Raw genomic sequence first — 20,454 nt, 5'->3', positions numbered from 1 at the left:
GTAAGCCTCTTCGGAAGTGTCCTTGGGCCAACCAGTGGGCTGACCAGCTTACGCAGGACGTTTTGCTCTGTCGCCGCCGCCGTTTCGGGGAAGCCCTCGAAACTTGGCCTACTGCTAACTCTGTGTCCACGGCACCCTCACACCGAATTTCGAACACTTGGCATTCCCAGGTCTGAAGTGAGACGAGTGCGCCCGGACCAGAATAACTGCGGTGGTCGTGTTGCCCTACTGTGGTAACGACCTGCGCACGTTCGCTGCATTTGTGACCCCCCTCGACCCTGCATCCTGCTACCGCGGAATCTACACGGTGTCGAGATGTCCTGTTTATCGCATCCGAACCTGTCAGCAATGTGAACTGAACTGGCGAAGTCTGGGTCTACGTGCGCCGGGGACCGGTGAGTAGTCCATACCCCAACCGGTGGCCCCTCTCGCAGGAGCCCATTTCTTTTCTACCGCTGTTGCGAAATAACAACTCTATCCCGCACTCTCACCCTGCCTCTGCCCACAAGTGGAGGCCTTGTTTGAGTAGTGGGGACTTGTTCTTCATCGCTTCATTCACCTTCCTGGACTGCCTGAGACCCTTGAAGAAACACTATTTTGTCCATTGGCACAGGCGCGTGCATGTACTATTGAGCATAAGGCCCCTCTCTTCGTAGGACTTGGACTGCCTCCTAGTTAGGTGTATTTCTGATGTCGAACTGGGTCTAACGATTACTTGCTCTGCCGGTTTTCCTCCCCATCTAGGTGGTCTACATATTTTGTGCTCTTAACTCCTTAGACCCCACGGTCTTGTGTATATATTGTATTGATTGTGATGTGTTGGTTTACTTTAGTATTATTGTAATTCTTTTCTATAGTTGATGTTACAAAGGCCTTGTAATAAATGTGTCTATATTTTGAATATAACACCTTTCTGGAGTAATTTTTAAGTGTCTTTGCTTTGTGTGCTCATTGAGGTCTTTCTTCCAGTCACCCTCACCCCTCTTGAGACTTAGTCTTGACCGCCGCCGTCGCTACCCTGATTGGTCTGGCTTGTCCAGAGGTTACCCTGTTCCAAGAAACTAGGCTGGCCTTCTGACCCTCTGCCCCTCCAGGTCAGAGTTCAGAAATCCATCTTAACAATCAGGACCTGTATCCAGTCTTCCGGTTCAATGCTACCTGTGTCTGTTTCCCCAGATCTGGGGTAGCAAAGGCTGTTATGGCATTGTATAGGATGGAGGTAACCCTGCTGGGAATTTGCTCTGGGAGGAGATTGTGCTCCAGAGGTGTGCAGGCGGGCGCATCCGTAAGTGCTGGTAGGTGCTTCCTGAGGGCATGGACCAATTGCATATAGTGGTAGTGTTCGGTTTCGGGGAGTCAGAACCTCTGTTGCAGCATTTCAGATGGAACTATGCTGCCCTCAGTGAGGATGTCGGCCACCTTTGTGATTCCTCCCTCCACCCACCTTGGCCAATGAGCACGTTTTTCTCGTTCGGTGAGAATGTGGTTGTGCCATAGGGATTGCATCAGTCACTTTGTTCCCCCAACCAATGTAGGTATGTGCCTGTCTCCAGACTATGGTGGTGTGTGCTTCCATCGTAGATGGTGGAGGGTTAGTAAGAGTTGGTAGATCGCATCAATTGGTGCGGTGTAGTGGATGTCAGCCAAGGCCGCCCTGATATGTGGTAACTCACGGTCACCATGGAGCAAGTCATTGACTACTGTCATTTGGCTTGCCCAATAATAGGATTGGAGATGTGGGACCCCTATACCTCCCTCCCATACCGACAGTTGTAATGTAGCTAGCGCGATCCGGGGCTGTCCCCCTATTTGTTTATTAGAGATATCGGGGCTCAATAGAGCATGGCATAGAAGGTAGCAAAAGCTTCTGCTATATCGGGTCCGTTTGTGCCCGTGTATTTCGTTCATCTACAACCTCCCTAACATGTCCGTGTCCCTCTTCTCTCCAACCATGCCAGCAATTTGCTTGCTTTGTCTCTGTGTTCATAGACCCGTGCCTTCGATTCCCTATGTGCGTGTTTAGCATTATCCAGGGCCGTATTGCGAAGGCATTCTCTAGCTTTCAGGAGGGAGCAGTGAATTTCTTGGGTGGTCTCCAGAATATATTTCCCCTCCCATTTTTCCACTTCCTTCTCCGCCTCCGTCACTTTCCCATAGTGTTCCCTCCTCTTATTGGACGTCCAGGAAATTATTTCCCCTCTGAGCACCACCTTGTAGGCTTCTCACAACACCACTGGGCACTCCATTGCGGTACAGTTGATTTCAAAGTATTCGTCATATTTTTCCGTGATATGCTCTATGAATTCAGGGAAGCCCAGATAAGTTATTTAGCCTCCAGGTCCTAGGGGGGCGCCAGTCTGTCAATGCGCATCTCCATCACTAGAGGCGAGTGATCCGAGATGCCTCGGGCATTAATTTTACGGTTGTTACCCTGTATGCCTCTGAGGTTGGGAGAAAGGAATAGTCCAGTCTGGACAGGTAGCATGGACCCCCGAGTGGAAAGAGTAGCCTCTGTCCGTGGGGTGGAGTTCTCTCCACACATCACAGAAGCCAATTGCAGATATAAGTGTTGCCAGTTTTGTGGAGGAGTTCAGATAACGACTGCGGATGTGAGTGCTATGTAGGGTGTTGCTCATTACATAGTTAAAATCCCCTCCCAGGATCCATATATCTGGCTGGTGGTTCGCTACACACAAGGTTTCTTGATTAAACAATTATTAATTTATTTAACAGTCAGTTTGAATAAGCCTTCTTCAGAAGGGGCAATAAAATAGTAACACACAAATGCACTACAAAGTACACGTATTTCTAATCCATTTGAGATGGCACACAGACACTTCCTACACCCGCAGGCGACTTAAATAGCTAAGACACTGTGGACATTAATATATCACTGTTGCATTTAGGGCAATACTAAGGTCTCGGTCACTGATAGCAACCGGCAATCTTCAAACAAGTGCACTTCAGTGTTTCAGCTCCTCTCGTCTACCGCAAATGGCACCACCGATGTTTCTGGCTGTCGAGCTGGGCTTTCCTTGCATCTGGGGTCCAGCACTCTATTGAGTGTAATATGGGGGCACAATATTGATAGAAGATACGGCTATAATGTGATGGATTATATTTACATTTATTGATAATAATTAAAGTACATATACATAAATGGAAAGGAGGGAGCAGGAGTCAACAGCTGCTGGATCTGAAAGCTGTTTGTCCTCTAACTGCATTCCAGATTCCTCTTGATGGAATCAGGTTCCAAGGCACGCTTCTAAGCACAGAGGGATGACAGGCTGTTGATGGTTCTTAGGTGATGGATGCTACACATCTCCCTTCCTTTATAATGTCACTAAAACAATAACTAATAAACAGAAAATTACAGAATGTGAAAATGAAAGACAGTTCACACATGGTCTTCCATACGCCTTGGCTTGCGATAAGCTCTTCCCCACTTGGACTTGCAGGTCGTGTCTCTGATAGGATCTGGCAAGGAAATTACCTCTGATTTGCTAGTATAATCTTTTCCCACAATGTTTGCTCTCAATGCTTTCCTACGACAACTTGCTCATTTGTCTCACTCATACATCCATCGACATCCACACTGCTGTTGGCATTCATATATTTGCTATCCTTACAAACCCATACTCTCTCAACATTCCATATCCTTCCATCTTCCGTTCTGACAGCATGTTTGAATGTCTCCACAACTCTAATAGGTCTAGACCATTTGCACGGGCCTTCTCTAAGAGCTGGGGGAAGATTGACTAACCATTTTTCCCACAACAGTACCTCTGTCATACTTGTTCATGGGCCTTTTCTTATCATACACTGATTTGTTCTTCACTTGTATATTTCTGATCTTGTCACATACAGTTCCAAAATCTTTCTCCACTCCATTGTCCTTGTTCTCCAACCAAAACGGTGCTAGTTTAGTGCTAACCTTCCTCCCTCTGCTTAACTCAAAAGGAGAAAGACCAGTTGTGGAATGCGGCGTAAAACGATGTGCCACAATCCTTTCTTTGACAGCCTCCTCCCAATGTAACCCATTGGACCATGCCCACCTAATGGTCTCTTTCAACACCTTATTAAAACATTCTACTATGCCATTAGTCTGGGGGTGGTATATGGCGCTCTTTTTGTGTACAATGGAATACTTACTGCAAAATTCCGCCATCTCTTTTGATCTGAATTGGATACCATTGTCAGTCATGATACTCCCTGGGTATCCCTCTCTCACAGATGTCAGACAAAAATTCAACTACTGTGTTACCAGTGATACTTGGAGCTATTAACACTTCTACCCATCTGGTGAGGAGGTCAATTAACAGATTTTTTGTACACCCTTGATGTTCACCGGGCCCAACACATCCATGCCCACATCCTTCCATGCTTTACTCGGAATTTCAGTAACCACCATAGACTGTTTAACATCCACACAACTTTTTTCACTGGTACTGCAAAGGATACAATGTCTGATGTAACGCTCTATTTGTAGATCACATCCAGGCACATAAGATACGGTGCAGTTATATTCCTGGAGAACCATAACCCATCTCCTGATGCGATTGGACACTCTGTCCAAGCCTTTAGACATTATGACATTCACCAAGGGTTTATGGTCGGTGCGGAACTCCACTTCACCGCCCCCAAATGAAGCTCCTGAACTTTTCCGCCGCCCATTTAATTGCTAATGCTTCTTTTTCAATGGTGGCATATGATATTTCAATCCCTTTGAGTATCCTTGGTGCAAATGCAATTAATACTTCGCAGCCTTTACTCTCTTGTGTTATAACGGCTCCAAGACCAGTATTGCTGGCATCAGTGGTTATAATAACTTTCTTGTTACATTTGAAATTCTTCAATGCTGGAGCTTTGTCTATGGCAGTTTTGATATAATCAAATTCCTCTTCACATTCATCATTCCATTCGAAGTAATTCTCGCAATGGAACCGTGTGGACAGCAAAATCACGGACACATTTTTAATAGTATTCTGCCATTTCAATAAATGGGCGCACTTCTTCCTTACTGCGTGGTCTGGGCATTATTTTAATAGTATTTACTAATTGTGTTTTAGGTAATATACCATCTGCAAATATCTTGTGTCCTAAATATTTGATCTCTGAGCAATTGATATTGCATTTGTCTTTACTCAGTGTCATGCCAGCATTATATAACTTCTTACATACGTATCTCAACCTTTCATCGTGATTGTGCATTATCTTTTGAAATACTGATGGCCGCAGACACAAGACCAAACGGCATCCTCTTGAATTGGTACAAACCATCTGGCGTGATGAAGGCAGTAAGGTGTCTGGAATGTCTGTGCAGTTTCACTTGGTGATAGGCTGATGTGAGATCGAGAGTGGAAAAGAAACTTGAAGGCCCAATAGTGGAAATAAACTCTTGTATGTTGGGGAGAAGATGCCGGTCTGGGACAACACATTTGTTAAGTTCCCGCATATCCACAAAGATACAGAGTTTGCCAGACTTCTTCTTTAGAATGACTAATGGCGAGACCCATTTACTGGCATCTATACTTTCAATAACTCCTTGACTCTCCACCTTCTTGATCTCCTCGCTGACTTCATCTCGCATAGACAACGGTATATTCCTTAATTTCTGGGCAATAGGATTGTGATTAGGTTTAAATTTTATTTCATGCACATAGCCACGAAGGCAACCAATACCTTCACGAAACACTGCTTCCATGACATCACTCATATTGTATTTTATTGTATTTGGACTACTCTCAGATTTGCTCATGTCATTACTGATAGCAAAGACTGATTCTTCCACAGTGGAATCTACTTTTGACTGTAACCTGCTCTGATGAGTCCAACTCAATAAGGGTGTCTTGCCTACACTGGTAATGTACACCTTCCCTTTAGCTGTCCTCTCCTTGAACTTCAGCTTAGCCCTGAACCATCCTATGGTATCAATCCTTACACCACCATAAACCCTGGGGTTGATATCGGTCTCATGTAAGTATTCATGTTTTTCTCTATTCCACAATTGTTGTGGTATCAATGTGTACTTCGCACCAGTGTCTATCATCATGTTCATTTCCACTCCATCAACATAAACTGTGGCCTTGGGACTCTCTAAAACGTCTTCATCATCGTCATCCATTATGACGAATACACACTTTTCACTTTCCCCTCTATTGCTGAGGTCACTGTCTGAATTTCCACCTATCCAATTGGTGGACTCATTACGAAATCTACAGCATTTTGAATAATGGCCTTTCCATTTGCATCTACTCCATATTATTTTTATTGCTGGGCACTCTGGATCGTCAGCCCAATGATTGGCGCTGTAACACCTCCCTTGGTGCATTTTCCTTGAATTTGCAGGTTGCTTCTCTGGACTTTCCTTCCTATTATAGTTGTGTGAGTTTCCTTTCTGATTGGTCTTATACCTCTTTTTGTCAGTCTGTGGGGTTTTATATTGATTGTTAATGGCTTTACGTCTGACTGAGGTATTATTGACCATAGAAATGGATTCACTATCTTCAGTGACATTGCTAGAGATTTTAGTTGATCTCATGTTATTAGTGTCAATCTGAATAGATTTGACTTTATTCTCCAATTCTTTCACACATTCCTCATTGTGTTCAACCTCTTTCGCCACTCTCAGCACAGTATCCAACGAAGGATCATTTTCCGACTACAACTTTTCCATACTTTTGCACTTCTGCACTCCAACATAAATTGATCTCTTATCCTTTGATCTAGTTGATCATTAAAGTTGCATGTCTTGGCAAGTTTTCTTAATGCAGTAATACATTTTTCGACACTTTCTCCCTCCTCTTGCGTCTTCTTGCCAAATTTGTTTCTTTGTAGTATTAAGCTCACTTTCTTTTCATAATGCTCATTAATTTTCTTGACAGTGCGTTCATATTCATTAATATCAACATCGTCATTCGCCGGAAGATCTGGTAATGTTTCATACTTTTCTTGGCCAGCCGGACCTAAACAGTGCAATAGTAATGATTTTCTCTTCTGTGCAATTCGGGCCACAAACTACAATGATAATACAATGTAAAAGCACACAAAAGTTCCAAAACAGCTGTTAATTGGTCAAAACAGATAGTTATTTTTGTGAAGGAAAGTCAGAATTCCTTAAATAAGCCCAACGTTTGCAGTCAAAATATCCGTGCAGTTTATGATGACAGCTACTTGAAGCAAATACGCTGATAACGCTTGAGCATGTGCAGCTATTACAAGGATTACGGCTCTAAACAAGGAAATCAATGGCCAACATTGCGACTTAAAGCGCATGCACGTATAATGAAAACAAATGGTAACAGCCGTGTGATAAGGTGGTGATCCACATTGATATTAAAACGTGGTTCCAACCCGGACACTGGACATTTGGGGCCACTGCAACGCTTGCAGAAGCAGAGTGGATGGCAGAAAACACGTACCTTCAGCGGGATTCGTGTTGAATGTGGCTGCTGCAACGCTCGGGCATGAGTGGAGCAGCCTCAGTTCCAAACACCGTTGGACACGTACGTGAGTAATCCTCGTCGACAAATTGTAATATGGGGCACAATATTGATAGAAGATACGGCTATAATGTGATGGATTATATTTACATTTATTGATAATAAGTAAAGTACACATACATAAATGGAAAGGAGGGAGCAATGTCAACAGCTGCTGCATCTGAAAGCTGTTTATCCTCGAACTGCATTCCAGATTCCTCTTGATGGAATCATGTTCCAAGGCACGCTCTTAAGAACAGAGGGATGACAGGCTGTGCATGGTTCCAAAGGTGATGGATGCTACATTGAGGTGGCTCAGGCTCGGTCAGAGTCCGGAGGATCTTCCTTTAGCTCTAGGCCAACTTAAAAGCAAAGCACACAATCTGGTTTTCCTCTCCCTGGATCTTCGGTTCCAGCAGCAGCTGCAGTGGAAATTCAACAAGCTTTGAGGGGATGTACAGGTGGCTTACTTTGGAGTCGATTGGTCCCACCAACTCCAGGGGAGAAGTCGTCCTTGCAGGGCTTCTCTAGTCGAGGCGAATTCGGAGCTTCAGCACAGCTGCAGGGCTTCACCGGGCAAACCAACGGTCCAGGAGTCTTCAAACAAGTGGCTGTTCGGTGTTTCAGCGCCTCACGTCTACCGCAAGCAGCACCACTGCAGTTCCTGGATGTCCAGGCAGACTTTCCTTGCATCTGGGGTCCAGCACTCTGTTGAGGTGACTCCGGCTCGGTCAGTCCTGCTTCCTGGGAGTCCGGAGGATCTTCCTGGAGCACTTGGCCAGCTTAAAAGCAACGCACACAAACTGGTGTTCCTCTCCCTGGTATTTCGGTTTCCAGTAGCAACTCTGTGGAAATTCAACCAGCTCCGAGAAGGATGTCCAGGTGGCTTACTTTGGAGTTGATTGGTCCCACCAACTCAAAGCGAGAAGTGCAGGGGCTTCTCTGTCGATACGAATTTGGAGTTTCAGCACAGCAGCAGGGCTTCACCGGGCAAACCAACGGTCCAGGAGTTGCAGCAGGCGTCCTCTTCAAGTTCTTCTTCAGATTCCTTCGTCCAGTGGTGGACTCTGCCTTCCAAGCCAAAAAGCCTCGCCTTTTATGCAGGTTTCTCCCATTCATTCCAGCCTAGCTGTCAGTCACCCAGCAGGGTGGCTGTTCTTGCCGGACAGCCAGCCGGCCCATCTCCTAGGAGTGTATTCCTGTCTCCTAGGAGACTAAGCACAGGGCGTTACGGGCACCGCCCTCGCTTCCTGCCCCCACCAGACACCCTGGAGCCAGAGGCGGGCTTTACTCGTGAAGGTCTCCCACGAACAGTTCTCTTGGCTCCCTTGCCCATGCACTTGCTGATTTCTGCATCACTCTCTTGCTACTGGGTCTTTCCCCTCTTCACTCAAGCACTGTCTTGTGCACCCCCTCCTGAAAAAGCCTTCCACCGACCCCTCATATCTGGCTAACTACCGCCCCATCTCTCGCTCCTTTCCTTGGGAAACTCCTGGAGAATCTGGTCTTCCCCCAACTGACCCAGCATACTGAGCTCGTTGGTTGCCTACACAGCAATCAATTTGGATTCTGAGCATTCAGAGGCACGGAAACTGCCCTTCTGGACACCTGTGGAGAGCTGCTTGCATCTCTTGATTCTAACACTCCCGCTGTTCTCATTCTACTTGATCTCTTCTCTGCATTTGTTACGGTCAACCACTCCATACCCTTTGGGATCTCGGAGCGGACACTGGACTGGCTGACCTCCTTCCTCACTGACCGCCCCTCTCAGGTTATCCTGGGCTCTTTCTCCTTTCCCACCTCTATCTCCACCTGTGGCGTTCCCCAGGACTCCAACCTCTCAACCTGGCTCTTTAACGTCTATCTCGCTCCACTTGCTCACCTTATTTCCACTTTATCCCCTCACTTCTAGTGTTATGCAGATGACACACACCTCTTCTTCAAACTTCCCTCTGATCCTCTCACCACTTCCTCTACCATTCCCGACTGCCTATCCGCTATCCAGTCCTGGTGTACTTTTAATGATCTCTGCCTCAATGCCAGCAAGACTGAAATCCTCCCTCTTGGGACGCCCTCTCTTGAGATCCTCCCTATTGGGACCCCCTCTCTCATCCCTTCACTCTGGCCACCCTCTATGGGCTCTCCCCATTCTTCTGCATCTGAAACCAGAAACCTTGGGGTCATCTTTGACTCCTCTCTTTCCTCTCATGTGGACTCCTGACTAGTAACTAGGCCCCTGGGCACGGGTTGGAGAGGCGGGCAGACGCAACAGAACTGGGGGCCCTCACCTCTCCTGCAGGCTCCAGGGACCAATCCGCAGTCCTGCACCGCCCGCAATCTGCTTGCAGGAGCCAACACTCCCTTATTCACAGGGCGCCTCGCACCCAGGCCTCAGACCCTGCCCTCCGCCCCCAGCTTCGTCTCGCTGGACCCTCGGGTCTGAGTCCAGGAGAGGGGCACACGCCCCAGGACTGGGGGACCTCACCCCTCCTGTATCACCAGGGCTTGCACTCCTCTTTCACTGCGGCCCAGGCCGCCCCCGTCTCTGAATACTGCTGCAGGCCTCCTTGGGCAGAGGGGAGCACAGTTTGCTCCAACTCTTTTCACCACCTCTCGTGAGAGATAAGCCCCTGGCTCTCACCGTTGGGGCCCAATCACTCTACGGTGGTGGGGCGGGGGTGCACCCGTGTTCCTCTAAAATCATACAGTTCCCCTCTGGAGAGGGTGGAGGGGGGGCGGGATATGAGATATGATTGGTTATTTATAACGCTGTATACCCAGAGGTTTCTAAGCGTGGGAGCAGGGATCAAACCTGTGGCTCTGTGTCTTGCTTGCAAGGCGAGCACGTTGGCCCTTCGCTATCCTCCCACCACTGGGTCAAGTAGGCTCAAACATTCGACTCTCCTTGCCTCCAAGCACCATGCCCTCTGCCTTGGATCCTCCTCGTCAGGGCAGTGAACTCCCCATAGAGGCTATAACTCCACTTGGGGTGCACCGTTTTCTTTTGGGTTTTGGGCCCACTCAGTGCTCCAGATGAGATTTTTTAGGTGGGAGTATTTGACTCTCTATTTTTAAACTTTGAGAGTAAATGTGATTATAAGAGAGTAAAAATTACATTTCTCCTTTGCAAGAGAGTAAAATCTATGACATCCAGCGGACGTGAGCAAAAACTGTATGGAAATCATTACTATGCAGCAGTTTTCTGCATTGTCACAGAATACAACTTTCATTATTTCTCTATGGTCTAGCCATTTGTTCTCTCCTGTATATATTTAAATGTTGAAATCACAAAAACCTAGCCAATTACATAGTAAAGAAAACGTGAACTGTATTGTGTTTTGAGGTTCGAAACCAGAATTGTCTTTTGATGTTTAATGAAGTCCTCATTTCCTGAAGCTATTACTACCTAATGGTATGCCAATATTATGATATAACAGTATAGTGCAGAGAGGCAAGGGCTAAATTCTAAATCTAATATCATGGTCAAATGGTTATTTATATAGCGCCTTTAGCAAAGCACTGTGCATAGAACATATTTATCACAATGGTCACCAGACCAAAGTCGGTACTCCTTTATCAACCTCAAAAGGATGAAAGGCTTAGTTGGTCTTGCTGGGATGCTAACCTGCAACCTACAGATCGCGCACAGATTGCAGCAATGAGTGCTCTACTGGCTGAGCTATCTTATTGGCTAACATCCGTCAGAGGTCGGTTAACTGAGTGTCGACTGAGGTGTAATAATCGCAGTATCTAGATGTTGGACAAACCATTTATGTAGCGCTACATAAAGTTAAATACCTATCTGCAGTGCTCCAGATCAGATTTTGAGGTGGGAGTATTTTTTTCAAATTAGAGAGTAAAGGCAATTTCAAGAGAGTAAAAATTAGTTTTCTCCCCTGCAAGAGTAAAACTTATCCAACACATAAACTCAATGCATGTGTAAAATCAGACCCGTAGACCAAAAGAGTTGTAGATCAAAGCTTTCTGGCTTGCGCAGAGCCCTTCACTCCACATGCAAACGGCACATCACGTCTGATCACATAGTAACAGCACATGCTAGCTACACATTTCCTCTTGACACATACTAGCGAGTACGACACATACTCTGTGCTCATGTTAAAGGCACATCTCCTTTCAGCATATGCTAATGGCAGACTTTGTTTTCACGTATTGATAGAGCACGTTCTGTTTAGCAAGCCTGATATTTGCACACGTTGACATGATAAATCTCTACCCATTCTGACCTCAAATCTCTTCTCTGCGTATGCTATTGGCACATCTCTTCTCGTCTGGTTATGGCGCATCTTCTCTGCGCACATACTAGTGGGACAGCTCACTGTACATGCGTGCTAACTGCGTGTGTGTGCACAGAGGAGATGTGCATGCTAAAGACATTCCTTCTCAACGTACATTCTAATGGGACATACCCTCTCTGCACATGCTAACTGCACATCCTATCCCTGCACGTACTAACTTCACATCCTGTGCATCAACGGGATGTGCAGTTAGCATGTGCAGAGACAGGATGTGGAGTTTGCACATGCTAACTCCACATTCTGTCTCTGCACATGCTAACGGCGCATCTCGGCTCTGCATGCTGATTGCACTTCTGTTCCATACTAATGGCACACCTCTTCTTGGCACGTGCAAATGACACATCTTTACTAAGTACGTACTATGGGGATATTTCTTCTCTGCGAGTGCTAACGTAGCATCTCCTCTGCCCATGCTGTAATGGCACATCTCCTCTCTGCTAGTCTTAACAGCAGGGCTCCCTTCTGCACAGGCTAATGTTGACAAAATGTTGCATCCAAAGAAAGGGTGGAAAGTTACCGGGTAGGAGGGCGGCCCTCACTTCCCAAGTTCCACCTACGTGGAGGGCTGACACAGCCTTGATGGGTGTGGCGCAGAGGGAAGACCGCAGAAAAGTTGCTTCTTTCTTAAAAGAAATGCCATAATGAAGAATGACCGTTCACAGAAGTTACCATCAGTGCTGGAAATGGACCCTTATTTGGACGCTGAGCGCGCCCTACACAACCTAGACGTGAGGAGAGCTCTCAATAGGACTTCAGTAAGCCTTCCCATCTTTTCGTAACATTCAGGAATGTCAAAAAAGGAAAAGAGGCCCCTAAGGCTACAATCTCCCGCTGGATAGTTTCCTGTATCACTAATGCTCACACAGTACAAGGTTGAAGGCTCCCAATGGCATCCACGTTCATCTTGAGCGGGTAAAGGTGACCTCTGTGGCTTTCCAGAAGTGCGTCCCCTGAGAAACCATCACCAAGGTGGCCACTCGGGCCTCGTCCTCTGACCGGAGTTCTAGGACTGACCCTCAGTTCGGTCAGGCGGTCCTCAAAAACCTCTTTACCTAGGGTAGTTCAGTCCATCCACCCATTATTTATTCATTGGTGCTTGGGAAGCTCCCACAAGTATGGACGAAAGGGGATGTAGGAGTAAGAAAGTTACTCACCGTAGTGACTAATGTACTCCCAGTCCCTTTTCCTCCATACACCTTCCCGCTGTCCCCTCTACAAAAGTACCCTTTAGTTACTAATATGTCTAGCGACCCTGGCGATTGTAAAGGGACTGAAGGGCGATGCGATGAGTGGGGATGGGCTCTGGAAGGCGGGATTCGAGTCATATCTGTACTGGCTCACGTAAAAATGGAAAAAAGGACAATGTTTTTTGGATGCTAACAAAACGTACTCCTGTCCTGTATCGATGGACGGTCCAGGGTTCGATATTGAGGAGAGCTGCGAGCTATTTAGCTCCTACTGTAGTTGAAGAGTCTGGTTAGCCTGACACCAACAGTTACCAGGTGTTACTTGTGGCTCACCACGCTAATTGAAGGTGAATAAGCACACCTATATTAATTTAACTCTGAATTTGGGACCATCTATAAATAAATATTAGAACAAATCTGTATGGCATATAAAGCATAAGGGGTCATAAATAATGGACAACGTGGTACGTTTGCATCCCACGTGCTAGCTCTTAGTTCCCCAGTGGTAAGCTCCTGGTCACTGGTTAATGCTGGATACCCAGGAGCTGCTTTTAGCTCCTGCTTATCCAATCTTGATTTCGATCCCTGCTGTTCGGAATAGCCCACAGGTTTGGAGAAAAGGGGACTGTGGACTACAAGTACGTTATTCACTAGGAGTATTGTTTTCGGTCTTCTGCCTCTTCTCTTCTGATCTTTATCTCTAGACCCAAGTAGTTTTGTATGTTCATAGGCTCCCGTTTACTAAACGCTTTGCACTTTCTGCTAGGTGTACATACTGTGTCTTCAAATGGGACATTCACCTACCTGCTACAGTACCGATTGCTTGTCCGCACACTTCATACCTCGTTCCATCATTTCCCTTTCACCATCCCCTTAGCTATTTGAATGAATGTTGTAAGGTGGCATATTTTAAAATAATAAAATAAAAGCATAAACATAGGCATGCATGCTTTTTGTAATGTAGCCTCAGAGAATTGGTGGAGTTGTTTCTGAGAGTCATGCGCTGCTCTTTAGATATTAGTAAATACATATTATATCGTGATTCAAGTGATACATATTATATTGTGATTAGTTCCAGTATGCCTATATTTTAAATAAGCGAACATTATTTCAAAGAGTTCTTATTTCAATGTGTTTGGACCCATCAATCTTTTTTCAAGGCTGTAAAAATCGTATAGAATTAAATTTGTGCGTTAGAGCCATTGTCCACCATTCATGCAATTTCTATAGATAATCGGTATAACAACTATTCTATTGTGATCGAAGTGTACAGCGCCAAGTGACAATCGCAGGGAGAAAAGATGGGTAAAAGAAAAAGGGGAAGGAAGGAAAAAAACACAATCTACTGGGTAAATTCAGTATTTGCCTCCATTGTTCCTTCTATGTTTTCATAAATGTGTGATGAGTATACCCTCGCCTATCTATCGGTCGGAGTTGCGTCTCATGATTTCATGCTTTGTTGTTTAAAAGATGAATCGCAGTCTGTGTTTGTTCATACCTGGCTTTGTCTCCTTTAAAGAGAGACGAGAGCTGATTGGAAATCTGTTTTGTGTTAGAAGGATGTTACCATGTCTTTGTGTATCTAAATCTGCTTCTTGGATATTTGTGCATTGTTTTAGGTGGCTGTATTGAAGTTTTTGAAGTCGGTGCCCTAGCCATACATATTGATTCTGGTGCAAGATAGGTTGTGCTGGTTAAAAGCAATTGCTGTAGCACTTGAAATGATTTTTCTCAACTTTTTTTTTGTAGAAATGGTCTCCGCCCCGTCGCTTGGAGAGTGATCTTAGCTTGCGCCCATCTATGGGGAATGACTTTTACATCAGCGACCCAATGGGCGCTCGCGGCCCGCCGATGGACATGTATGCCGACATTGACAGGTAGGGTGCCAAAGCAGTGTGGATTGAATTAATTTTGTATGAATAGTCTTGCAGATGCACCTCAATTTTAAAGCCTTGTTTTAATGTATTGGAGTTCAAACCTGCAACCTGTGCCACTTGCCGTCCGTGATGCAACCTAATGTAGTTGGGCAAATGGAAGGCCCTTTGAGAAACGGAAGCATTGCTTGTCACGTTTTTAGCGGAAATCTATATTTTCTGACAGTTTATTAAACTGCAGCTGAAAATAGATATTTTTGTAAATTTCACTTTATTGCAGATTTATAAGCAGAAGAAGTGACAATTAAATCAATCATGTAACCATGTATCCGCGTCCACCCCATCCGCAAATGCAGATGATTACATGGCTTTATGGCATGGATCGACCTTCTCGTACACCAATAGTGTGAACATAGATTTTTATATGGCTAATTCAAGCGCAGCTTTGTCAACAATCCAGTCTTACTTGCTTGTTCTAACTTCTAGTTTTTGCTCGTGAACTAACATGTTTGAAATTGTCACCATTCTGTTATCTGATTGGTGGGAAGGTAACACTCTATGTGAGCAAGCTTAACCCAGGGGTTTCTCACAATCGGACCCTGGTTGGAAATGCAATGAAAGGATGCTGTTCGATGATATTTGGACATCTACTCAAGCCCCTTTTGAAGGCACTATTCGGTTACTGATTGTCAATTCCTTTGGAGGCTAATGAAGAGGTTGTTGCTGTGAACTTCCCGATTGGTTGCATCTGTGCTAATAAAATGTCATGTGAAATTGTGATCAAAGGAGAACCAGATTACCCGGAAGATGCGCCCAAAACCTCCATTGTGGAAAATGGGTGTAGATGTAACAGGCAAAATAAAAACAATGTCTAAGCAACTCGTGTTCCATTGCATTCTTTTTGTGCATATACAACCCAGAGATTTGTGATGTAGTGGGCCATGAAAGAAATCAACACAAATATTTGTCTTTTATCTTGTACACATTTTCTATTTAGGCATAATTCATCGGTACTGGGGAAACGTTTGTGAATCGATGAGCCAGCTGTGTTACTGACCCACTATCCCAGACTTGCAGGTGCCAGTTAGACCTGTGAAAGACTGTCAAATGCTTGCAAGCATTTTAGAGGCCCTTTGGTCGTTGGATATTTCCAGTCTGATTTGCAGTATTAAAATTATCATCATTGTTAGGGTTTTTATTGAGCGCAGACGACTTCAGGAAACGGAGTGCTTTACAATCATAGGGGGGAGAACATGGTGAGGGAAGCATAGAAACACGCGAGAAGGGGGCAGACTGGGGAGGGGGGGGTGGGCAGTTTGGTATCAGGGCATCTGCGAGCAATCAAATGAGGAAATGGTGGGGAGTAGATCACCCAGTTTCAAATAGTCTTAGCATAACGGGTCACACAAGTAGTTTCAGTAATCTGAATTTTGTAAACTAACTTTTCCACTCTGTGTCTAGGGTATTGCTGCATCAAAGCTAAACATCCATCGGCCTGTGATTAAAATTATTATGAAAAACAACCAGAGATGTCAAATCTAGCTCCGTGACAACTGACGCAACCTTTCTGCCACTTCAGGCTGGCAGTCTATTCAAATACTTCACATACAGCGGAAAACAGACATTGTTCCGGGCTAGTAAGGGGGAACTTCCACTCCACCACTAGCTAAAATTAAAGGGGTCCAGTGTAGTTTTCTACGCCTTTATAGTCTTACAAATGCCCTTAATATCTTACAAATGCCCTTAATGAAATTGCAAAACTTTAAAATCACACTTTAACCATGACATTAACAGAAAGTGGTACTAGAGGAAAAGTAGAAAACCATCCCACAAAATGGCACCAACACCAGAACCACAAGACTCTGGAGAGTAAGTGACCGCTAAGCAGGCTCAGAATAAATAAGGTATTTTTTTTAGATGCTGTTGTTGCATTGGATGAAGAACCCATCATGTGACGATGCCTATCTGTGTGTTACACAGGGGTTCTGTAGTAATGCTCAGGAATGAATGCTGTCGCCACACAGTGCTTAATCAATCGAAAAGCTGCAGTGACCTTGTAAAATAGCTTTCTTGTACTCATACAGATGGCAGCTATGTAATATGCTTGCAACCGTTAAGACTTCAAACCAGAAGATGGCCATGACCTCTTTTAAACTAACTGATTAGAGAGAGCTACATTTGTGTCCATGTTTCACTTTGCTTTAGGAGGTAATCGAATGTTTTTAATGCAGCAATATCCCACATGTTGACTACATGAAAGTAGACTTTAATCCCAAATGAAGGACATTTTAATCCTATTCAATTTTGATTGTGAACTGGCTTTTTTGGATTTCTTTATGCGCCTGCCCATCAAATATGACTTGCTTTGAGTCTAGGCTTTACTGAAGGCCCTTCTGTGTATTTAATGTACCACCCTGTCTCGCTTTCTTGTTGTTGGGTTACAAAACCCTTCCTCGGTGAAGCGGATCGGATGGTAGCTCATGTTTTGTTCCCTGATATTTGCAAAATCTGTTGCGCCCACTGAAATCGTGTTTGGTGAATGAGTTCATACAAAGCTCATTTGATCAATTTTGGAAGTATTTACAGATTGTCATGAGGGGATATGAACTTGTGACCAGTAGTTAACACTAATAAAGTTACTCACCGTAGTGACTACCTTATTCCTAGTCCATAGACCACTTTCCTCCATACTCGTTGAACATTCCGCCCTTTGGGGCGGGAACGGAGCACTTTTGTCAAAAAGCATAACAAATTGAATTTTTAACCTTTTTACGCGGGGTACCGCGCGCGGCTGTAACCCCACCCTCCTTAGCTCCACCTCGCGCATCGCCCTTCAGTCCTTTTCTATCGCCAGGCCTGAGACCATTTAAGCAATAATAGAGGATACTTTTTAGAGGGGACGGTGGGCGAGCGTATGGAGGAAAGGGGACTATGGACTACTAATAAGGTAGTCACTACGGTGAGTAACTTTGTTATACTCCTACATCCCGTCCATTTTCCTCCATACTTGTGGGAGATTCCCAAGCACAACCATGGGTAGAACGGATGGATGGAATATCCCTTTAATGGAATAGGTTTTTATGTGCATCCTGGCCAAATTGGGCATCGGCCCTGGAGCTCAGGTCTAAACCGTAATGCTTACAAAAAGCATATGTGGAGGCCCATGTCGCTGCCTTGGCGATGGTCTCCCAAAGGACATACTTTTGGAAGGCAGCATCCGCTTTGCCACGGACTAGATGTGCGTGGATGCCCTTTGGTGGTTGAAGGCCCTGAACAGTATAGGCTTCCGAAATAGATGAGGCAATCCACCGGGATGTGGCTTCCTTGGAGGCTGGTTTCCCCCTTGGATCTCCGAATGTAACAAACAGCTGTGAGGAGCCTCTGAATTCACTCGTTCTGTCGAAGTAACATTCCAAGGCTCGCCTAACATCCAAGTCATGCAAAACTCTCTCCGGATCAGATGCCGGACTAAGGAAAAAAACGGCAAGGAGATCATTGGTTCAAATGAAAATCAGTAACCAGTTTAGGCAGGAAGGAAGTACGAGTACGTAACACAATCTTGTCCTTGTGTAAAGTGAGAAATGGGTGTTCCACTGAGAGAATTGAAGCTCACTTATTTGCCTTGCCGATGTAATTGCGATCAGAAATGCAACCTTCCAGGAGAAGTACTTAAGATCAACAGTTGCCATGGGTTCAACCGGTTTGTGACTTAAATCGGTGGGGACTAAAATTTAGATTCCATTTGGGATGAGGAGTCCGGACTGGCGGGAAGAGATGAAGCCCCGCAAAATGTCTTTTGGTCACTGGATTGATCAATGGAAAGGAACAGCTGTCCGTGGACAAGTAGGCCGCAATAGCGGATAAATCAGTCCTGCAAGAGAGGACATAAATGCCACAAGCTGCCAGGTGAGACACAAAGGATAGCGCAGTGTCAACCGTAGCATTCCTGGGATCGAGCGGTTTAGCTAAGCACCAGTGGCAAAAGCAGAGCCATTTGCTCCTATACTGGTCCCTTGGTTTGTGGCTGCCTGGATAATGCGCATAATGCCTTAGGACAGATAACTGCGCTAAGACTCTGAACTCGGGCACCAGTCCGCCAAGCTGAACGATTGAGGGGAGGGGTGCCACAGCTGCTGATCGCTCTGGTGAAGATAGGGTATCAGGGGCAATCTTATCGGGGACAGAAACGACAGATGCTGAAGTTCCGAAAACCAGAATCTGGCTGGCCATCACAGAGCTATGAACAGGAGAATGCAGTTCGATGCAGTCCTGAGCTTGCAGAGTGACCAATGAATCGGTGGCAATGGAGGGAAAGCGTAGGCCTTCATGTGTTCCTACGGAATCTCAAGGGCGTCTCCCAGGGAGGATGCTCCGAGCCTGTCCCTGGACGCTTAAAAAGGGAGTTTCCCGTTCACCAAAGTTGCACAGGGGTCCACCTCTGTAGTGCCCCATTGATGGAAAAGGTTGGAGAGAACATTGCTGTTCAATTCCCACTCGTAACTGGCTGCCGACTGACGACTGAGTGAATCTGCAGTCACATTGATGTGACCCAGGATGTGTAGATCCTGGAGCCAGAACTTCTGCTGGATGGCCCATTCCCAAATTTGTATGGCAAGATCCACAAGGAGAGGTGTCTTGGTGCTGACCTGCATGTTGATGTAAAACAACACCACAGAATTGTCTGTACCGATACGGACCACCCTGTTGGAGATAGACGGTTGGAAAGCTTTTAGCGCCAGGAAAACTGCCAGGAGTTCTAGGTAATTGATATGAAACTGCCTGTCTTGAGGCGTCCACAGGTCGAAAACATCAATGTGATGCAATGTCGCTCCCCACCCCAGAAGGGAGGAATCTGTAGTAACCCGTCACTTGTGGCAAGGGCTCCTGGAAGGAGGCCCCCCATTGAGAGGTTGTTGATCGAGGACCACCATTGGAGATCTGCAGTCATGCAGGGGGGAACTGGAATCATCTTGGAATCCGGATCCGTTGCCTGAGACCAGCAGCTCCGCAGAGCTAGCTGAGTGTGCCTCATCTTCAAACGTGCAAGGAGTAGAGATAGTATGCAAGAGTCCATGGGACCTAGAAGTCTTCGGAACCACCAGGCCGTCATGTGCGAGGACTGGCGGCAGATATATGTGGTCGATGGGTTCGCCATCCTGTCCGCCGTTTGGAACACCTTGGTACTGACTGTGTTCCAACGGAAACCCAGGAAGATCGGGTCAGCAAGGCCATCATGGACGATTTCCGCCAGTTTACCGACTGCCGGAGCTGGAACAGGTGCTGAAGGAGAGACTGAAGATGGGTCAAAGCCGTCTGGGAGCACGGGCTGCGCAGGAGCCAGTCGTCTAAATATGGGTATACATGAATCCCCTGCAGTCTGAGGAAAGCTGCGATAACCCGACATAATCTTTGTTAAGAGCGCCGAGCTGAGCCCAAAAGGGAGTACACGAAACTGAAAATGTTCCGCTCCCACAGAGAACCGCAGATCTTTTCGATGCGGGCTACAAATCGGAACGTGCATGTATGCATCCTGGAGATAACCACGCTGAGCCAGTCGCTCTTCTGGAGAGAGGACTTTATCTGGCAAGGCGTGAGT

The 20,454-nt window shown here is 45.8% G+C and overlaps 1 protein-coding gene across 2 annotated transcripts in view; it reads left to right on the top strand.

Annotated features, from left to right (window-relative positions):
• The window catches only part of LOC138468306 (zinc finger protein 318-like), a 616,069-nt gene that overhangs the window by 23,815 nt on the left and 571,800 nt on the right, over positions 1–20,454 (top strand). For both annotated transcript variants that reach the window (XM_069608799.1, XM_069608800.1), the window contains exon 2: positions 14,734–14,861. In XM_069608799.1, the coding sequence (XP_069464900.1) occupies positions 14,734–14,861 (128 nt within the window). The remainder of the gene's footprint in view (positions 1–14,733; positions 14,862–20,454) is intronic.

The sequence above is a fragment of the Ambystoma mexicanum genome, chromosome 4q (genome assembly GCF_040938575.1).
Source record: "Ambystoma mexicanum isolate Mex_15411 chromosome 4q, UKY_AmexF1_1, whole genome shotgun sequence".
NCBI lineage: Eukaryota > Metazoa > Chordata > Amphibia > Caudata > Ambystomatidae > Ambystoma > Ambystoma mexicanum.
This window is presented reverse-complemented; position numbering and strand designations above follow the sequence as displayed.